The 19,409-nt window shown below is 42.5% G+C and overlaps 1 protein-coding gene across 3 annotated transcripts in view; it reads right to left on the minus strand.

The window, feature by feature from the left end:
- The window catches only part of GAK (cyclin G associated kinase), a 74,240-nt gene that overhangs the window by 48,119 nt on the left and 6,712 nt on the right, over positions 1–19,409 (minus strand). For all 3 annotated transcript variants that reach the window (XM_080986682.1, XM_080986681.1, XM_080986680.1), the window contains exons 2-6: positions 10,032–10,093; positions 6,872–6,931; positions 6,272–6,386; positions 2,329–2,471; positions 1,182–1,307 (exon numbers count right to left, since the gene is read on the minus strand). In XM_080986682.1, coding sequence (XP_080842808.1) covers positions 1,182–1,307; positions 2,329–2,471; positions 6,272–6,386; positions 6,872–6,931; positions 10,032–10,093 — 506 coding nt within the window. The remainder of the gene's footprint in view (positions 1–1,181; positions 1,308–2,328; positions 2,472–6,271; positions 6,387–6,871; positions 6,932–10,031; positions 10,094–19,409) is intronic.

The raw sequence follows: 19,409 nt of genomic DNA on the forward strand, positions 1-19,409 counted from the left end.
CTGTAGTAAATGGACCACCCTTTTGAGAGTTCACCACCACCACTCGCGTTTTACAACCTGATGACCCTGTGACCAGTAAATTTGCAATCCTCCTGTTCCCACATGGCCAGTCGACAGACCACTGCAAACTCCTTCATGTAAGTAAAGGTAAAGGGACCCCAGACCATTAGGTCCAGTCATGACCGACTTTGGGGTTGCGGCGCTCATCTCGCTTTATTGGCTGAGGGAGCCGGCGTACAGCTTCCGGGTCATGTGGCCAGCATGACTAAGCCGCTTTCTGGCAAACCAGAGCAGTGCACGGAAACGCCGTTTACCTTCCTGCTGGAGCAGTACCTATTTATCTACTTGCACTTTGTGCTATAGAACTGCTAGGTTGGCAGGAGCTGGGACCGAACAACGGGAAGCTCACCCTGTCGCGGGGATTCGAACCGCCGACCTTCTGATTGGCAAGTCCTAGACTCTGTGGTTTAACCCACAACGCCACCCGCATCCCTTACTCCTTCATGTAGCACTGCCTTAAAAGCTATCATGAAGCTCCAGCAAAATATAGTGGCCCCTGGTGACTAGGAGAGGGCACTGCAGCACCCTAGAGCATGGCTCCCTGATTTTCTTCTAAGATTGCTGCTCCCTAAATTCAGGTGCCTGTTGCTATTCTACCAGCCCTTGCCAAAAGCGTTCCAGGTTTCTGAAAAGCAGCTCTCAGAAGTAATGTTATACAAATCAGGGCGACACAGGCAGCTTGGCTCACAATTCATTTTGGAAACCGAATGCAGAACTTTTGGACACGACTTTTACGTTATCTGAACGAAATATATTCAGCCTTAACCAACAGAGAAGACCGAAGTACCCAAGAGATGTAGTATTTGTGCTGTGGTTCGGAGAGAAAAGGACACTTTATGTGGTGCTTCTTAGCAGACAGCACAATCTAATGCAGTGGGGCTTATTCCCAGGTTAAATGTGTACAGGCTTGCAGCCATACGCAGCTGAAGGCTACTATTTTATTACAGCAGGAGTTTAAGAATGTCTTGTATAGGACCAGGAAAAGAATGCCCCCCCCCCCCCCAAATAACATTTCCAAGTGATTTCCACTGCGACAGAATTTGATCTAATGGCTTTAAGGGATACCAAAAAGCCTAGAGTTACAAAACGTTGAAAATAAATCAGAGTATCAGGTTTCTCACCTCCTCTTCAACCGCTGCTCTTTTCTGTGCGGACCAGTTGTAGTCAGGGTAATGTGCTATGGTTGTTGCACTGCCAAAGTCACACAGTTTAATTGTTCCTTGGTTACTCATCAGCATATTTTCTATCTGTACGGACAATCAAGTGGGGAGTATAAGGGTGCACATTCAGCGGACACACTTACATTTATATTAAAAAAGGCAGCTTTTCATGCATATATCCTCCAAGTTCACAGCATCAAAGCGCACAAGATTTATCAATTCTGTACTGGCTGCACTGTTCACACTCCCTAATACGTGTGTTTATTTTAGAAGAGGCCTTCCCTCTGGAGAGCAGCGAACGCTGCTTCTTAGATTAGCCTAATGGAATAAAGTACAACGAAAGATGCGATAAACATCATGTAGCTATCAATATTTCCCAGACTACTTTTAATTAGGGATTGCACTACAAGAATGTTTCCATATGGCTGGCTGTATGAACCAGCCCCAAGAGATCTAAAATGTAGTGACTGCTTTAAAAGCATTCTATGAACCATTTGGTTTGGACTTCCATATGTGCCCACCGCTAAGCGTGCGACTAACTTAGTGTGTGGGCTGCGTACATGTACGACCAATCCTTAACATCCTCCCACCTCTTTATTCTCAGCCAATATAATTTAGTAGCATGTTTTTGCCAACCAGGCAGAGGGCCTTCTCGGTAGTGGCACCCTCCCTGTGGAACGCCCTCCCATCAGATGCTAAGGAAATGGACAACTCTCTGACTTTTAGAAAACATCTGAAGACAACCCTCTATTGGGAGGTTTTTAATATTTGAGGTTTTACTATGTTTTTATACGCTGTAAGCCGCCAAGAGTGGCTGGGGAAACCCACCCAGATGGGTGGCGTATAAATAATAACTTTATTACCACTATTATTACTATTATTACTATTATTATCCGATGCAATACTTTTCCATTTACTACATGACAAACTCAAAACACACTCAGTCTAAATATTATAAACTGCTTTTAGGTTCATTCGTTTTCTTCCCTCAAGCAGTATATAAATTTTATGAAAAGATTAAATAACTTGCTACTGGCTGCTGCTCCGGATTCATAACAAACTCCTCCTTTGCATAAATCAGCCGTTCAGCTTGTTTCGGATTCTGTACCTTTAAATCTCTATGAATAATAGGAGGTTTCTGCTTATGCATGTGTTGCACTGCACGGCAGGTCTGATAAAAGATCTTCAACACCGTGTCACACGAGAGGGGCCCTTTGGATTCAGCTTTCCTCAGAAATTCCACCACTTGCCCTGTGGACGAAAAATTCATAACACTCTGCGAGGGGAATACGAGGGCTTCCTAACAACTCTCAGCACCCCTTAACAAACTGCAATTCCCTGGGGAGCTGTACACTACCAATTTAGGGAAGCCATGACTGTATAAAGTGGGATAATAACACTTTAAACATGCAGATGTGGCGCCACACACACACACAAACCAACCAAGCAAGCAAGCAAGCAAGGAAGCAAACAACATGGCTTCTTCTATATTTGAGTGAGAATTTGGCCCCCACCCCAGACCAGAAAGGGTAGAGCCCACCCTACTTGCCAATTAATTTCCTTCCTTAGTTCTTCCCTTCTTGTGAGTGAACACACCATGAAATGGGGGTCCAGGTCTCCACCCTCAGAAGTCTGCCACCTCAAACCAGGATGAGATGGGCGGCCATCTTGCCCCGTTATTAGCCCACAAACAGCAAACCTCTCATGCCCTCCTACACAATATTAGATTCCTAAGCAAATCTTCCTATCCTGTTCCTAAGCAGTAGCTCCTGCACATATAAAACAAGGAACTCCAGAGTATGTGAAATGTTAATTCCCCAGCCCTCAATTCTCAAATCATGGCCAAGATCCAAGGGCAGCAGGAGGGGGGGTGGAGGAGTGAGCAAAAGCAAATACTGAACCCTGTCAGTCTCAGCTGCCTGCAGTTCTCACTGCAAGAAGAAAAAGCTGACTAACTTCAAATGCAAAACATCTACTAGCTCTGGATACAGACCAAAGGGGAAAGCCGTTAGAAAAAAAAAACCTCTTCCAAGTGTTTCTTCTCTTCCAACTTGGCACAAGGACAAAGGAGCCATCGTGTCTGTGTGACCTGCACGGCAGGGTGCCCTTCAGTCCCGGTCACACCAATTAATTAGAGAGCAAATTTTAATCGGCAATTAAGGCTGTGATTAAAGCTCACAGTCCTAATTAATATCCGTCTCGGGGGGGGAGAGAGAGAAGGGGGGGAAAGAATAACTGTGTGGGAGGAAAGAAGAGCCAGTCATTTCTACGTCAGTTTAAAATGCCTTTCCCAATGTGGTTTTCAATAAACAAGAAGGTTATGAGAGAGGGATTAGGGGAGACCAATGCATGGATTGCTTCCATGTAAGGCACACAAGCGAACATTGGATATTCCTTTTTTTATTAAAAAAGGGGAGGGGGCCAACCACCTCCTAAAGGTAAAAGTAAAGGACCCCATGATGGTTAAGTCTAGTCAAGGGTGACTATGGGGTTGTGGTGCTCATCCCACTTTCAGGCCGAGGGAGCCGGCGTTTGCCCACAGACAGCTTTCTGGGTCATGTGGCCAGCATGCCTAAACGGCTTCTGGCACAACAGGATACTGTGACGAGTGCCAGAGCTCACAGAAACACCGTTGACCTTCCCGCCTATTTATCTACTTGCACTGGCATGCTTTCAAACTGCTAGGTTGGCAGGAGCTGGGACAGGGCAACGGGAGTTCACTCTTTCGCGAGGATTTGAACCGCTGACCTTCTGATCGGCAAGCCCAAGAGGCTCAGTGGTTTAGACCACAGCATCACCTGCATCCAACCACCTTGTGTTGCATGCTAGTGTCTGTATAAGAAGGCCAACGAGCAAGCTTCACTTTGTATATAGGGCAGTGAGCAGCTGGAGACCCAACATTAGGAAACACTGGTATAGGGGCTCTGCATAATCGGGACTCCTGGTTGTGTGGGTGCCATAGCTGTCAACTTACAGATTTGAAAATAAGGGACCAGCAGCCTCAAAAATAAGGGATCAGCAGCCAAAATAAGGGATTTTCCGGGCACAGGTATGTTCGCCTTCTGAGCCCCTCCGAGCCAAAGGCAGAAAGTCCAGCCAGAAGCCAAACGAAGCCTCAAGCGGTGGTTCCCACAGCGCAGCAACCCGGCAAAGGGGATGCAGCAAGGAAAACCACCGTCACCTCTCTGCTGGGAAGCGCTGAGCAAAAGTGAGTCCCCAGGCAATGCAGCCGATTTGATTGGCACAAGGCATGCAAGCTCCACCCCCAGTCATTCTTAGACTCCTTATTGGGTGAGCAACGCAGCCAAGCCACACAGTTGGAGCCTCCCTCCTCCCTGGCCAGCAGGGAGGGAAGGAGAAGAACTGCTTCCTTTGAAACCCAGGAAATTTAAGAGACATCATCAATAAGGGACAGCAGCGGGACACGGTGCTGGAATAAGGGCGTTTCCTGCCAAATAAGGGACGGTTGACAGCTTTGGTTGGTGCCTAGCTCAGAAGGAGCACCTGTAAATGAGGGGGAGCGTACAACTTGGCTTTAGACAAACACATGCAACACATGGTTGTTAAAAAAGAAGACCTGACATCAGGCACAGGGCAAATGCAGAGCTGGGGGGCTGAGGTTGTACTCTAAGAACCCCCAGTATAGAACTACATATCCATAGATGCGAGAGTGACTTGCGAAGTAGCTTGCCGGGTTGGCAAGACCCGCTGTGCTAGCTTCCAGGCAGGTGGGTCACAGCTGCTTTACCAAGATGTGATGTGGCCCAGATGTCAGTGAAGTGAATGCACCAGAAAGAGCGCTGGATTGGCTCTGCCCGTGCATCTGCACTGCACCAACCGTCCTGCCCCTCTCCCTCCTGGGAAGCAACAACTGGAAGGTCCAGCTTCCAGGAAGCTAGCGTAGCGTCTCCACCCTACCTGGTGGACAAGATCTGTGACACTGGCTGTAAGCGGCAACCCCTTGTGACAAGAAAACAGCCTTAACCTGATTTAATAGATAGAAGATAGGGGGCAGCAGAAGGGGAGAAGCAACAACTCCATGGAAAACAAAGTGGGAAATCAACAAAATCAAGAGAAAAGACAAAATTGTATCTTGATTGTGTATGTTAAAAATGTTGAAACTTGGTAAAATATAATTGAAAAAGAAAACAGCTTTATCTTACTGGGCATGAGCCCAGTAGCCATAGCAAAGAGTTCCATGCAGGAATGGGGTGCTCCATTCCTTCTCAGCATCCAGCATCAAAACCAAAGTAGGCTGCCAGAAGACATAGAAATGTGTCTGGTATAGAAATGGCAAAATCCGTGACCAGGGAGAAGAGTTGGTGGAAGAAGATTGGAAGAAATTTAAAGATTATTTACAGAAACATTGCAAAATTAATGAATGTTAGAGTGATGTTGGATTGAAGTTAAGTGGCTTCTAGCTGTACAGGTTTTAAAGCTATAAATATATCAAGATTAAGGATTAGGATCAAAAAGGTTAAGAGAAATGGAAAAATTGGTTCTAAATAGGTAAAAATCTAATGTCATAATATATTAAGATTTAGGATTGGAATTAAAAAGGAGGGAAAGAAATTGCTGGGCTTACAAACTGAATTGGAATACAAAAGAGGGAGGTATGAGGAAGTCCGGGAAACAAGTAAATGTAAAAGAAGTTATGAAAAGACGGAACTATTTTTTAACTGTTTTTTTCTTTTCTTTTTCCCCCTCTTTTTTCTGTTTTGTATTTTGTATGGTGTATTTTTCTCTGTTTTTGTTAAAAATTTTCTTGTTTATTAATGTGATTTTATTATTTCTGAAACTTTAATAAATATTAATTTAAAAAAAAAAAATAGAAATGTATTACCAGAGGTCTCTTCTTCCTCCTCTGCCAAGACCCCAGCTGGCCACTAGAAGTTTTTGCTGCCTAAGTAAAATTGGTCAGCTTATCTACAAAGCTGGAAGGCTGTTTTGACCAGCCTCACCACAGTCATCTCTGAAGGAAGGACCGGCTTGGCTGAACTGCTAGATTAGTCCACCAAACAATAAAGAGCCCACATAAATTATCATTTTACCTCTGCAAAGCTCAGTTAGCAGAAGAAACTCCCCTTGTCCAGTATCAGATTCTTCTTTTCCAATTGATGCAGCAGAGCAGAACTGGACAACGTTCGGGTGACCAGATAGCTTTTTCTAGAGGATTTCATCTGTTAAAGTTTCAAAGATTGCTAGATTTGGAACACATCTTTTGCAGCCAGGTTATACAATGAAGAACAGCTCGTTTCCTTGAGAGATTACAGTCCCAAATCCATTGGCATTCCCAGCTTTCTCTGGAGGCAGGGAGCGTGCGGGCAAATCTACTGCTACAGAAACATTTCCAACGATGTTTTAAGAAATAAGAACAGGTCACACAGCACATTTCTTTTTACAGTGCCTATGTGAATTGGGAAAATTAAGACAAGCCAAAATTTTTATCTGTATGCCTTCATTTAACGTGTCAGAAGAAATCCTGGTGCCACAAACAAAAAGAAGGATCATTTGTACCAAACTATGAAATTTCTGAACTTCCACAGATATGATCCCTTAGACAACCTGTGACAACCAAAGACGGATATGCATAACTGTATAATTAAGGACTGCTTTACCCAAAGCGTTTCAGGTTGTCTCTAAAAGGATACCATAAAACAAACTTCTTGAATGATGGCTTTGTTCTTTTCTTCTTCATTAGATAATAATCTCTGTCAGGAAATAAAGATGTTATAGAAATGTAAAATTGTTAACAAGGCATTATGCTGTTTATGAATGGATTCCAAATATTGTTGCATTTATCCATACACAATCTGCGTTGAAAAGCGATCTGTTCATGTGTGGCTAGAGTTGCCATATCTTCTATCCACTGATCATAGAGAGACATGGCATTATCTTTCCAATAAATTAATATCAGTCTTTTTTATGACAGCATATATTCTTATGATTTATATAATGAAAGAGACATTTCACAGCCCACACGCAAATATCAGGGACAGCCTGCCTTGCCATCTTCAACATCCATTGTGAAGCACTGGTGACAAGAAGCATAGCAGCACCAGAGACCCATCACTTAAAGTTCAAATTATGTTACCGTTATGAAGTCACTTGCAAGAATAGGTCCAACATTTGGGGGGGGGAGGGAGAATCTTAGCCCAGTTTAACAGTCTCCCTCAACATAACGCTCTTCAAATTTTGTCAGATCACGACTCCCATCAGACACCAGCTGCATGGCCAATGGGAGTTGTAGTCCAACAATATACCAAGGGCATCCGGTTGAGGAAAGTCATTTTGCGTGGAAACACCTTTCAGATTTCCGCAATTTCCACATGCTTGTGGTTTTGCTTGTGACCTAAAACCTTGTGCAAACTTAGTGGCTAGTGCAAATTCCCGGGAATCTTAATTTTCACTTGTTGCAGATTGTTACGGTTAACGACCAACTGTTGAACACATGCAAGTAACCTCTATAAGCACACTGTTTCAGAAGGCAAAGCTTAAGCATCCAGTGCTTTTCGTAATCATTTCTCCTTCAGAGAGAAAAAAGGGCATACACACATACACTCCTGAGCACACGTGGGCTGGAGGCTTCACACATTTACACCCATTTCTCTCCCTCTGGTGCAACACCATTATGAGAAGGTCTTTGAGGTCTTTCTAGAGTCTCTACAACCTTCTTATAATGACACCAGAGTCTGTTTTACAAGTTAAGAAGAGGGCTTTCCTGCACACCTCCCCAATTTTGGGCCACCAAAAGTTTGCTACCTACCCGTTATGGAGAAATATGGCTACAAATGCCAGCCTGATATGGTGTCCCGTCCCACCTTCAACTTCTGACTCAGCCATGACATTCAGTGGGTGCCCTTGGACAAGTCACTGCTGCTCAGATTGATCTACCTTACAGGTCATTTATGAAACCAAAATATCACTCAGAGCCCCTTAGAGGAAGAAAGGCTTGCATGTTTTAAGAAATGTAACAAATATTATGTTTTCAACAAATCTGCTCTGGGGCAGAAGTATCCCAGGCAGAAGGAACACCAGTCTCATGGTAATAGCTAACTTGTAAGTTGCTCTGACACATTCACTAGCGACAACTTTAGTCCTGGGGAGGGGGCAGGCTAGGGTTTTATGGCTTATTTATTCTTTAAGTGTTTACGTAGCATCGATGACACTATACCCCAGAACTATCCAAATGCACCCCTCTAAGTATTTCATTGTTCAGTGCTCTGGAAGCATCTGGTGCAAGTCAAATGGCTTGCAATTCATATATATCAAAAAAGCAATAAGCAAAAGCCTGAAACAAAGGTTTAACACTGAAAGCTATTCTAGGTTGTTCTGAAACAAAAGCCAATTGGAAAAAAGCGACACCATTATCCTCCTGCTATTGTTCCAGATGAGTTTGCAAAACCATTCAAATCTCGAATGGCAAGATCCCAATGATTCTCTATAGTAGCGATGCACTAGAAAGGAAGGTGGCCTACAGAGACACCGTGAAGCAGGAATGCTGGCATTTGGCAAAGCAATAGTTTACTTCTCAGATGCAGCAAGAAAGTATACGAACTACTAAATCGCAGCAAAGGTCAGCCACTTAGGGCAAATGATGCACTGCCCTCAAACTTCAGTCTGCCCTCAGCTAGCCCCCACTGTCTGCCTTATTAGTTATGAACAGTCCAGGCAATGGCAAAGCCTGTCATCTTCCTCTTCCTTAGTCTCAGCGTGGCCCTTGTGTAACTTAACAAGGAGAAGGATGAGGAAGAAACTACACTTAATTGGCTCTGCCCGTCACTGGCTTTGGCACCACCTACTGTTAGCCTCCTACTTTACTAATTGTACAAATCATCACAACAAACATAGCTTCCGTACATGCCCTTAAACGGTAAAGGTAAAGGTTGCGGCACCCATCTTGCTTTACAGGCCGAGGGAGCCGGCGTTCATCCGCAGATAATTTTTCCGGGTCATGTGGCCAGCATGACTAAGCTGCTTCTGGCGCAACGGAACACCAAAACCAGAGCAGTGCACGGAAACGCCGTTTACCTTCCCGCTGGAGCGGTACCTATTTATCTACTTGCACTTTTTGGCGTGCTTTCAAACTGCTAGGTGGGCAGGAACTGGGACCGAGCAATGGGAGCTCACCCCGTCATGGGGATTCGAACCACTGACCTTCTGATTGGCAAGCCCAAGAGGCTCAGTGGTTTAGACCACAGCGCCACCCACGTCCCATACACACCCTTAGAATTTTTTTTTAAAAAAACATACAAAGAAAGAGCCGTGCTTCCTTCCAACTAGGACATACAGCAGTACCTTGGTTCTCAAACAACTTGGAACCCAAACACTGCAAACCCAGAAGTAAGTGTTCAAGTTTGCGAACTTTTTTCAGAAGCTGAATGTGCTCTAATTTGAGTGTTATGCTTCCAATTTGAGTGCCACGCTTCTGTTTTGCGTGTTATGCTGAGGTCTGTCTATTTTTGCTATTTATTTTGTGTTTTTGTGGCTCTTTTCGTTTTGTTTTTGTGACTGTGTGGAACCCACTTCAGCTACTGATTGATTGGTTGTGTGACTGCAGTACATTGTTTATTGCTCTCATTTTATGGATCAATGGTCTCGTTAGATCGCAAAACTCATGCTAAATTGCTGTTTCAGGGGTTGTTTTTAAGAGTCTGGAACGGATTAATCCATTTTGCATTACTTTCTATGGGAAAGATTCCAAATTGATTCATTATAAGCTATGGGTATTTTCATGTTTGCTGCCTTACTGTTAACCATGTCAACAATGTAAAGACATGCGTTGAGTCCCAAGAAACTGAGGATATTTACCTTTAAAGCATAATCTTTGCCACTTCCAACATCCTGAGCTTCATATACAAAAGCAAAGCCACCTAAGGAGAGAGAGAAAAAGAAAGATGGTGGTGAAACTTAAATGTTTCTAGTAAATTAAGGCAATCTAACACAAGCATGGAGGGATCGCCAAGGAGAGAAAGCTGGATACACTGTGCCAGAAGGGGCTTGAACATGTGCAAGATGACACCTTTAATTCAAGACAAGCAACACAAACAAACAAACAAACAAACACACCAGCATTAAAGCTTGTATTGTTCATACCTAGGAATTGAATTAAAGAGGAACCAGCAGGAGAGTACAGATTCCAACAGATTTGTTTTGCTTTGTTTTCGCATTTACATCCCACCTTTTTCCTCAAGGAGCTCAAGGTAGACACACACACACACCCATTTAATCCCCATAACAGCCCTACAAGGTAGGTTAGGCTGAAAGGCAGTTAGCTTCATAGCCAACTGGGGATTTGAACTCTGGTTTCCCAAGGTGCTAGGGATGCGGGTGGTGCTGTGGGTAAAACCTCAGCGCCTAGGGCTTGCCAATCGCATGGTCGGTGGTTCGAATCCCCGCGGCGGGGTGAGCTCCCGTCTTTCGGTCCCTGCTCCTGCCCACCTAGCAGTTCGAAAGCACACCAAAGTGCAAGTAGGTAAATAGGTACCGCTGTATAGCGGGAAGGTAAACGGCGTTTCCATGTGCTGCGCTGGTGCCAGCTCGCCAGAGCAGTTTCGTCACGCTGGCCACGTGACCCGGAAGTGTCTGCGGACAGCGCTGGCTCCCGGCCTCTTAAGTGAGATGGGCGCACAACCCTAGAGTCGGACACGACTGTCCCGTATGGGCAGGGGTACCTTCCCAAGGTGCTAGTCCAACACTCTAACCCCAGCACCACACTGGATGTCAGAAAGGAAAAACAGCCTATACGCTGCATTGCTTGTACTAATACTGCAGGATACCTCCTGAATCAGAAGATTATAAAGAGCTGAAGGAATGTCATATATTTCAAAAAATAAGGATAGAAGCTGTGGAGATGTGTGTGTGTGTGTGTCTCACGAGAGAGAGTGTGTATCTCAGAGTTTACAGACCAGGAAAGAAGACAAATCACAATTAATATGAATTCATTTAGGCTCATAATATAACTGTACCAAGGGAGATATTGTGGTTTATTAAGGCTGATGTTTAAGTATGTGATCCAAATTCGCTCACAGATTACAGTAGATATAATATACAGTCGTACCTTGGATCTCGAACGGCTTAGTTGCCGAACGTTTCAGCTCCTGAACGATCGAAACCCAGAAGTGAGTGTTCCGGTCTTTGAACGCTCTTTTGGAAGCTGAATGTCCGATGGGGCTTCCGTGGCTTCTGATTGGCTGCAGGAGCTTCCTGCAGCCAATCAGAAGCTGCGCTTTGGTTTCCAAACGTTTTGGAAGTCGAACTGACTTCCAGAACGGATTCCGTTCGACTTCCAAGGTACGACTGTACTTGTATTGCTCTGTTCTTCTTTTACACTATATGTTATAGTCTTGGAACATTTCTAACAACAACAACAACAACAACAACAACAACAACAACACATAAGTTACTGCCGAGCCATGATTCTTTGCCCCTGCTTTGAAGCATGAATAATCAGCCAGAGCCTCAGCTGCCACCATCAGCAAGTGTGCAAGACCTCCTGCCTGCATCTCCCTCTTTAATTGCAGGCAATACCAGTGGCAAAGTGTGGGGGAGGTACAAGGCGGTTGCCCCAGGCACAAGGTTCTTAGGGGCGCAAAATTTCAACACCCATTGCTGCCTCAATACAGTTGTGCGCTTCCATCGCTGGGCTCCACTGAAAATGGCTTCTCCCAGCGAACCAGGAAGTAACCTCTCCAGACGATGGAACAGCTCTTCATTTCTTATCTCTACGGCTGTGATCTCCTGGGTGACGCAGACGCCATTAGGCAGTCGAATGCGCATGTGTACTCCCGTCCGTTTCCCTCCCAGCCTACTCCGCATGGCCCCGGGCACTGGCAACCCACGCTATACCACTGGCCAATACTAAAGGGTCCCTGGGAATGCATATGCACTGGAGCACACACTAGAGTGTCGAGCTTCTCTTCGAGCTAGAGCTCGATTTGTGGCACGCTGACAAAAACCTTAAGTGGGACTATTTTAAAACTGAATGCTGACAACCTGCCCTTTAAAAGCACATCACTCACCGACCAAGGAGGCTATGATTTGAGAAAGGATTCAAGAACATGATTAACTGGGCCCAGGTATTGTAATTTGCTATCATAAGCACATGATTTGTACTCTCAGACTGCTGAGTGGGTGATTGCAAAACACGAGCTCTGAACAAAAATACGTTCCATGTTAACAGGAAACACTCCCTGGCTGAGTCATAGGTACAACTAAGTCACAGTCAAAAGTTTCTTTGCAAAATTGCATCTTATTCCTGAATCACAGTGCTGCTTCATTTGCAATTCCAGCAGTCTCTTCCTGGAATCCTGGTGTGTTTTAGACTGGTTTATTGTGCACCAACCCAAAACACAAATAAAGAAAGTTTCAAACTCTCACAGATGGCACAGTCTTCAACTAGATTTTGTGAATTGTTTTTAGGCAATTACTGAAGACCTTGCTGAAGTCAACTTAAACTGTGGTGGCCATTTTTTTAAAGTTTAATGTTGTTTTAACATTTGCTTAACATATTGTTTTAATACCTGATTCTTTTATCTTCTATAACATACAAATTTTTAGATATTTATTTTGCTTTTCTCTAGTTTCTGTCTCAGGGTACCTCAATGTACCTTACGTTTGTTTGTTTATTTATTTATTTTGTAGAAATGTGTGCTTCACGGTGATACCAGACCTGGTTAGGACAAAACCCAAATATTATGTAGAATATATATCCTCTCATGATCTATGTCCTCTGTTTGTTAAAGCTTGCTTGCAGTTTGGCTGGCGTTTCAAGAGATCATGGGCAAAAACCCTACAAAAAAATTCAAGGCATGAAGTCCCTAATGCCTCAGGAGCACAGGAAGTCCGGGCCTGGAAATAAATCAAAAACCTGCCACATCACAACAATAAATAACTTAAGGCCGGAAGAAGGAAGAAAGATGTGTTCTCTTGATACTTCCACTGCCTTAAGAAATATAACTGTCATATATATATATATATATATATATATATATATATGGGGGGGGGGGTTTGCTAAGCATTAAATTCCCATAAATGGAATAGAAGAATGACTATGTTGAATTAATTGTCAAAGACGGCTTGAATTATTAGTGACAATGTGCAGGGGGTTATTATTGACTGAAATCTTACAAGGTCCATCTGACGTCAACTCCCCGCCAACACCATTTTAGCTAAAACAGGCCCTGCTTCAACCTTCTAGAAACAATAGTTCAGAGACTGGCACAAAAGTTAAACAGGCTTTCTCTGTCTACCACGCAAAGCCAGTTTGAAACCCATATCGTGATCTCAGTTTCATAATTTCTGACCTGGCAATATATCACAAATCATGATTTGTGTCTGTGGGCTACGCAGGGTGGGTTTGATTTAAATCAAATCAATTTAAATCACTAGTCAGTATGACTTGATTTAAATATTTTTTTACAGAAAGACTCATTCTTGCTAGTATAATGTTAGCATTTACAACCAGATGAAGGTTTCATTTTTTGAATAATAAATTTTCAGAGTAGTTTTTACAGTTATATAAAAAATTGCTGATTTGATTACACTATTAGAAATACATAGACAATTATGAAATTATTGAGAGGTTTTAATAAGTTAACTGTTTCTTTTTGGACAACTTTTCTGCTTACTATTGGAAGGAGAAAAATAATCATTTCCTGAACAACAATTTAAACAATTTATTTAACTAAAACAAAAACATTATAGCATATGTATCCATGTTTGTTAACTGATGTGGTTAAAAGGCTTTTGAAAAAAAACTTCAGCACACATGAAAAGCTTAAAACAAATACTTTGGACTGTAATGTAACTTAAACAGAAAACTATCTGTAGAAAGATTTTTCCTCCAAAAGCATTTTATTTTACTAATCCAATTTAAATTTTAAAAATCTGATTTAATTTTTTTTAAAAATCCGTTGGTTTTTTTTTAATCACTGGTTTTTTCCCAACCCTGGGACTAAGGAAAAATCACAATGTGGGAAAAACTGTAAAGCAAGCCAATGCATCTACATAGTTACATCCTTACTTCAAACACTGCTATATCGATATATTGCGATGTTTAGCTGGTGATATAATGCAATGTTGAAAGCCAGGTACCACCGCTTTTGTACATTTGAAGGAGGGCTGGCCATAAGGTTGCTTTTGGATTAAAATGAGATATCTTGATGAGGAGGAATTAGGTTTCAACCAGACAGAACATCTTCCAGAGGAGGCCTCGCAAAACAAAGGTCCTATGACTACTAATGTGAGCATCTCACTGATTTTTGGATGGTGGATGTAACTTCAATCCTCAAAAAAACTTAACAACTTTGGTTGGCCCTCACTCATGTTCACTTCATCAAATCTGGCCCTCTTTGAAAAAAGTTTGGGCATCCCTGTCCTCAGGCTGTACCCACAATACACCTTCAAAGCACAATTTCGCCCTCAAATAATTCTGGGCACTGGAGTTAAAGGGCTGGTGGGATTTCTAATTCTGTGAGATGTAAACTACGGTTCCCAGAATTCTTTGAGGGAAAGAATGTGCTTTAAAGGGTATGGTGCTTATGCAGCCTTAGTAATTTTCATAATGCTTCTGGGCTTCCAGAAGCAAACATCACCAACCAATACAGTACTTCAGCCTTCTGGCCTTGATAAAACCACGCCATTTGGAGTAAACCAGCTAAACCACAGCCTTACAAAGACGGTGCCAAAACTTGCATTTAAAAGAGTGCACAAACCTGGCACCAATAGCCTCAAAAAATGTAGCTCTGTGACATTCTCACACCTACGCAAAACCGAGGAAGAGCCCATATCACTCTCTCATACAAAGGCACTCTGGGAATTGTACTGAACAGCCGGGGTTTTAAAGCCATCAAATAAATAAATCTATTTGTTTATATATAAAGTCTATAGCAATGTTGTTCCTTAATCAGGCTAATATAACAACTCTAGATTTAAAACTAAAGAATCCAAACTACCTTTGGATTTAGTTTATGAGGTGTTCTAGCGACATGGTTTTCAGGTTTAACACACACATAATTTTGGCTCAAGGAGTAAGGCAGCTTGCAGTCCGAGACAGGACTAGCATGATTCCCAAAAATATGACCTTTTCCTTGTATTACTGACCAGGATGCAGAAGAGATGTGGAGAGAGTCTCTACCAAAAATTGGGCATCCTCAATTCATGCATCAACAAAAATAGACACTCCGTGTGTGTGTGTGTGTCCATCAACTCACAGGTTTTTCACATCACAAATACGTTTCTAAGGTGAATCTGCCTATAGAAGCTGTTATGCAAGAGAACTGCCTTCAGAGAGTTATACAGTGGTACCTCAGGTTAAGTACTTAATTCGTTCCGGAGGTCCGTACTTAACCTGAAACTGTTCATAACCCGAAGCACCACTTTAGCTAATGGGGCCTCCTGCTGCCGCCGCGCCGCCAGAGCACGATTTCTGTTCTCATCCTGAAGCAAAGTTCTTAACCTGAAGCACTATTTCTGGGTTAGCGGAGTCTGTAACCTGAATCATATGTAACCTGAAGCGTATGTAACCTGAGGTACCACTGTAATCTATAACCATGGTATTAAACTAAGGGTTTGTTCTCAGCTAATCATGGTTTGTTTGGAGTGAAACAAGCCATGCTCTCCAGTTTGGATGTAATACCTAATTTGTTGCCCCCATTGGTTAACAGGAAGCAGTTAAAAAGCAGGAATGATCCTGGCATTCACAGGCACTGGAACTAAGAATAAACTTAAGACCTTTACGTAGCTATTAATGCAATGGACAGGGGCAGGAACCTAACAAAACTAAGTACATTTGTATGCATTTATGGTTTAGCATCCAGGCACCAAGCCAAAAACACAGAAAACTAGATTGTTGCAAGGTTACAGAAGCAAGGAAAATGTAGTCACAGTAATCAATTCAACACCATTTCCATAAAGTAACAGAACGTAAGCTCTCTCTCAGAAGAGTTATAAAAATGAATGAGATGAAAACTGTTACCCATCTTAAGACTTGAAAACAGATGTGAGAAAGAAGCTCTCTAGTTTAAAAGTGTCCCCTTGTGTCTAGCTAAAATCCAGAGACTTTTAAGATCTGGGCATAAATTACTTCTCAGGGAACAAAACCTCTCTACGCATCTAAATCTAAACACCCACTGTTGTCATTTCCTCCCTTGTAGCTGAGAAATTATAATTTCACTCCTTGAGACACCTTAAAATAAAATGCCAAAATCCTGAGAATGAGCACAGGATTATTTACTACCATGGAACTTCCAAGGCTGCTGATCATTAAGTGGGAATGTTAACCACATGCAAGTGTCCCTCCCGTTCTCATACAAAGCCCTTAAACAATTCGTGCCAAAAGATACTGAAAGTTGTCTTGTGTTCAGAAGCACTACTGTTTCCTTCCATACAAAAGCTCTAAAGCTTTAAGCCGGCCAATTTGACAAGACTGCAGTGAGCTTTATAATTGACTCCTCTGCTTAAGACTGTCTTGCCGCTCGGTATTTTTATACGCCCTCCATAAAAACCACCCTTGCGAATGGCTGAGCAGTTTAATAGTTTTTGTTTATCTTCCATTTCACTACCTGCCCTGCAAAAAGGAAAGCAGGCAGCTAAGAATTAGTTAGATCAGAAGCTACTTAAATTACTATTGTGTATCTTCCCAGGAATTTGGGGAAGTGGATGGGTGTGTGGGAGAATTTATTTATATTTTTCAAAACAATACAAATTATTCTCACGGAAAAAAAGAAGCTACTTGAACAGGGCTCAGAACAGCTTGGAGGTTACTTCATACATATTCTTAAATCCACTCGCGGAACAGCATTGTTTTAATGGCTTCTTCTCTGCGTTTTATGTCATCACCGCAAGACAAATTTTCTGGTCCCCGCAATGTTCACATAAACGGATTGCAATGGTTTGTGAGGACAGTGTTAGAATCTCATAATGTAGAAACTACATTATTCCTCACTGTTATTCAAAGGCACTTCAGGTTCCAACATTTTTTAGTATGCCAAGAAGCTTAATACCGAAGAATGTGGAGATATAAAGAGGCTTAGGTAAAACAGTTTAAACTAATACTTCTTATTCAAGCAAGCGTTCAAGTTCGGTCTAATGCAACAAGCCAACACCAAGAACACTGCAATGTGGGATTTACGCTATTTAAATTATTGTGCCAGCAACTTCCTCCCCAATGAATAATTCCAATTCCTTTCCCAAGTATCTATTGGGCTGGGATGCAGTTACAGAAAGATTCATATTGCTATTGTAAAGATTCTCTACTGTAGAGACAGGATCACAGCTCAAAGATTCTAGGGTCAGTAAAAGAAGCCATAATAATGTACAAATTTCAAAAAGTCTCAGACATACACAAATCCAAAACAGCTGTTTTTTAAAAAAAGACACTTTACCCCCATTCTGCAGAGACTGTGGGCTTCTGTCAAGTTTAAGGGCTCCAGGATGGTTAGCGCAATCTGAATTCTCTACTTCATATAATGCTAGAATTTGGGACCTCCCATTAAAAAAAAGAATGTTGTGAATATTTATTGATCCTAAACCTATTTTACACAAGTCGTAACTAGCTTGTGGAAATTATAGCCACAGTATTTGCCATTAGCGTAGAATTAAATTTTCAATTAAAAATATGTTTAAAAAATTATACAAATTCACAGAGAGAAGCCTGTGACAGACATATCCACCATGACTGCTAATTGGGGGCTATAGGATGAGAAATGTGTAGCTCTGGACATTAGAGGCAGTTGAATCATCAACAGTGGATGGCAATTGCCCCATTTGTGAGCTTCCCAGAAGCATCTGGCTGCAAACCACTGCAAACTTGATGCTTCAATGGACTTTGACAGGCAGAAAAAGGATTCTCCAGCACTTGCTAACAAACCAAAGATTCCAGAAGGCATATTAAGGTCTAGATTTCTATGGCACGCTGGCTTGCTATTGCAATCCACTTTGCTGTGTCTTCCATTGTAGTTCCTTGACATTTTATACATCACCGGAAAGATGAAATGCACTATCATTTAGGCATACTTCACTAATTGCTGTGTTCCTGGCACATCTTACTGTCGAGTCACATCCTTTGAAGCCTGGCCCACTAGGGCATTTGCATATCAAGAATCAATTCCCTCATCCTGAACAGAGCCTTAAAAAATTCTCTGCCAGTCAACTTCCTGCCTTTTCTCTTTTAAGACTGGAAAAATATCCACTTGCAATGTAAACACCAGGTACTTGGTAAAGCTTCAGCATTTCTGAGATAATGAGCAACAAGAGTTCTTAGAATTTCGAAAAATTACTAGATTCTGACAGCAGCAGTCAGATCTAAGTTTCTAAAAGCGTAACCAAATTAAAGACTCATCTGTGTGTTTGGGGAGTGTTACACCACTTTAATAATATTTTTTCTCCAAATAATCTTGGGAATTTGTGATGGAAATGCTTGAAGGAGGACTCAAAGCAGAGATAAGTTTAAATTTTACAGCCTAAGTGTAGGGAAAACTTTTGGTCCTATGAACTTCAGGTGAAGGGTGGAATAATAATAATAATAATAATAATAATAACAATAATAATAGATAGTCCCAAACTCCCATCAGCCCCAGACAACATGGCCAATGGTCAGGGATGGTGGGAGTTGAGATTTGTAGTTCAGGAACATCTGAAAAGCCACAGGTCTCCAACCTCTGTTATAGCCTTTGCCCTTTTCTACCAATTTCCTCCTCTAAATTTTTGTCCATATCTTTCCAAGACTTTGTTGTTGTTGTTTAGTTGTTTAGTCATGTCCGACTCTTCGTGACCCCATGGACCAGAGCACACCAGGCACTCCTGTCTTCCACTGCCTCCCGCAGTTTGGTCAAACTCATGCTGGTAGCTTCGAGAACACTGTCCAAGCATCTCGTCCTCTGTCGTCCCCTTCTCCTGTGCCCTCCATCTTTCCCAACATCAGGGTCTTTTCCAGGGAGTCTTCTCTTCTCATGAGGTGGCCAAAGTATTGGAGCCTCAGCTTCAGGATCTGTCCTTCCAGTGAGCACTCAGGGCTGATTTCCTTAAGAATGGATAGGTTTGATCCTCTTGCAGTCCATGGGACTCTCAAGAGTCTCCTCCAACACCATAATTCAAAAGCATCAATTCTTCGGCGATCAGCCTTCTTTATGGTCCAGCTCTCACTTCCATACATCACTACTGGTAAACCATAGCTTTAACTATATGGAC

The sequence above is a fragment of the Podarcis pityusensis genome (assembly GCF_964106645.2).
Source record: "Podarcis pityusensis genome assembly, chromosome: 17".
Lineage (NCBI taxonomy): Eukaryota > Metazoa > Chordata > Lepidosauria > Squamata > Lacertidae > Podarcis > Podarcis pityusensis.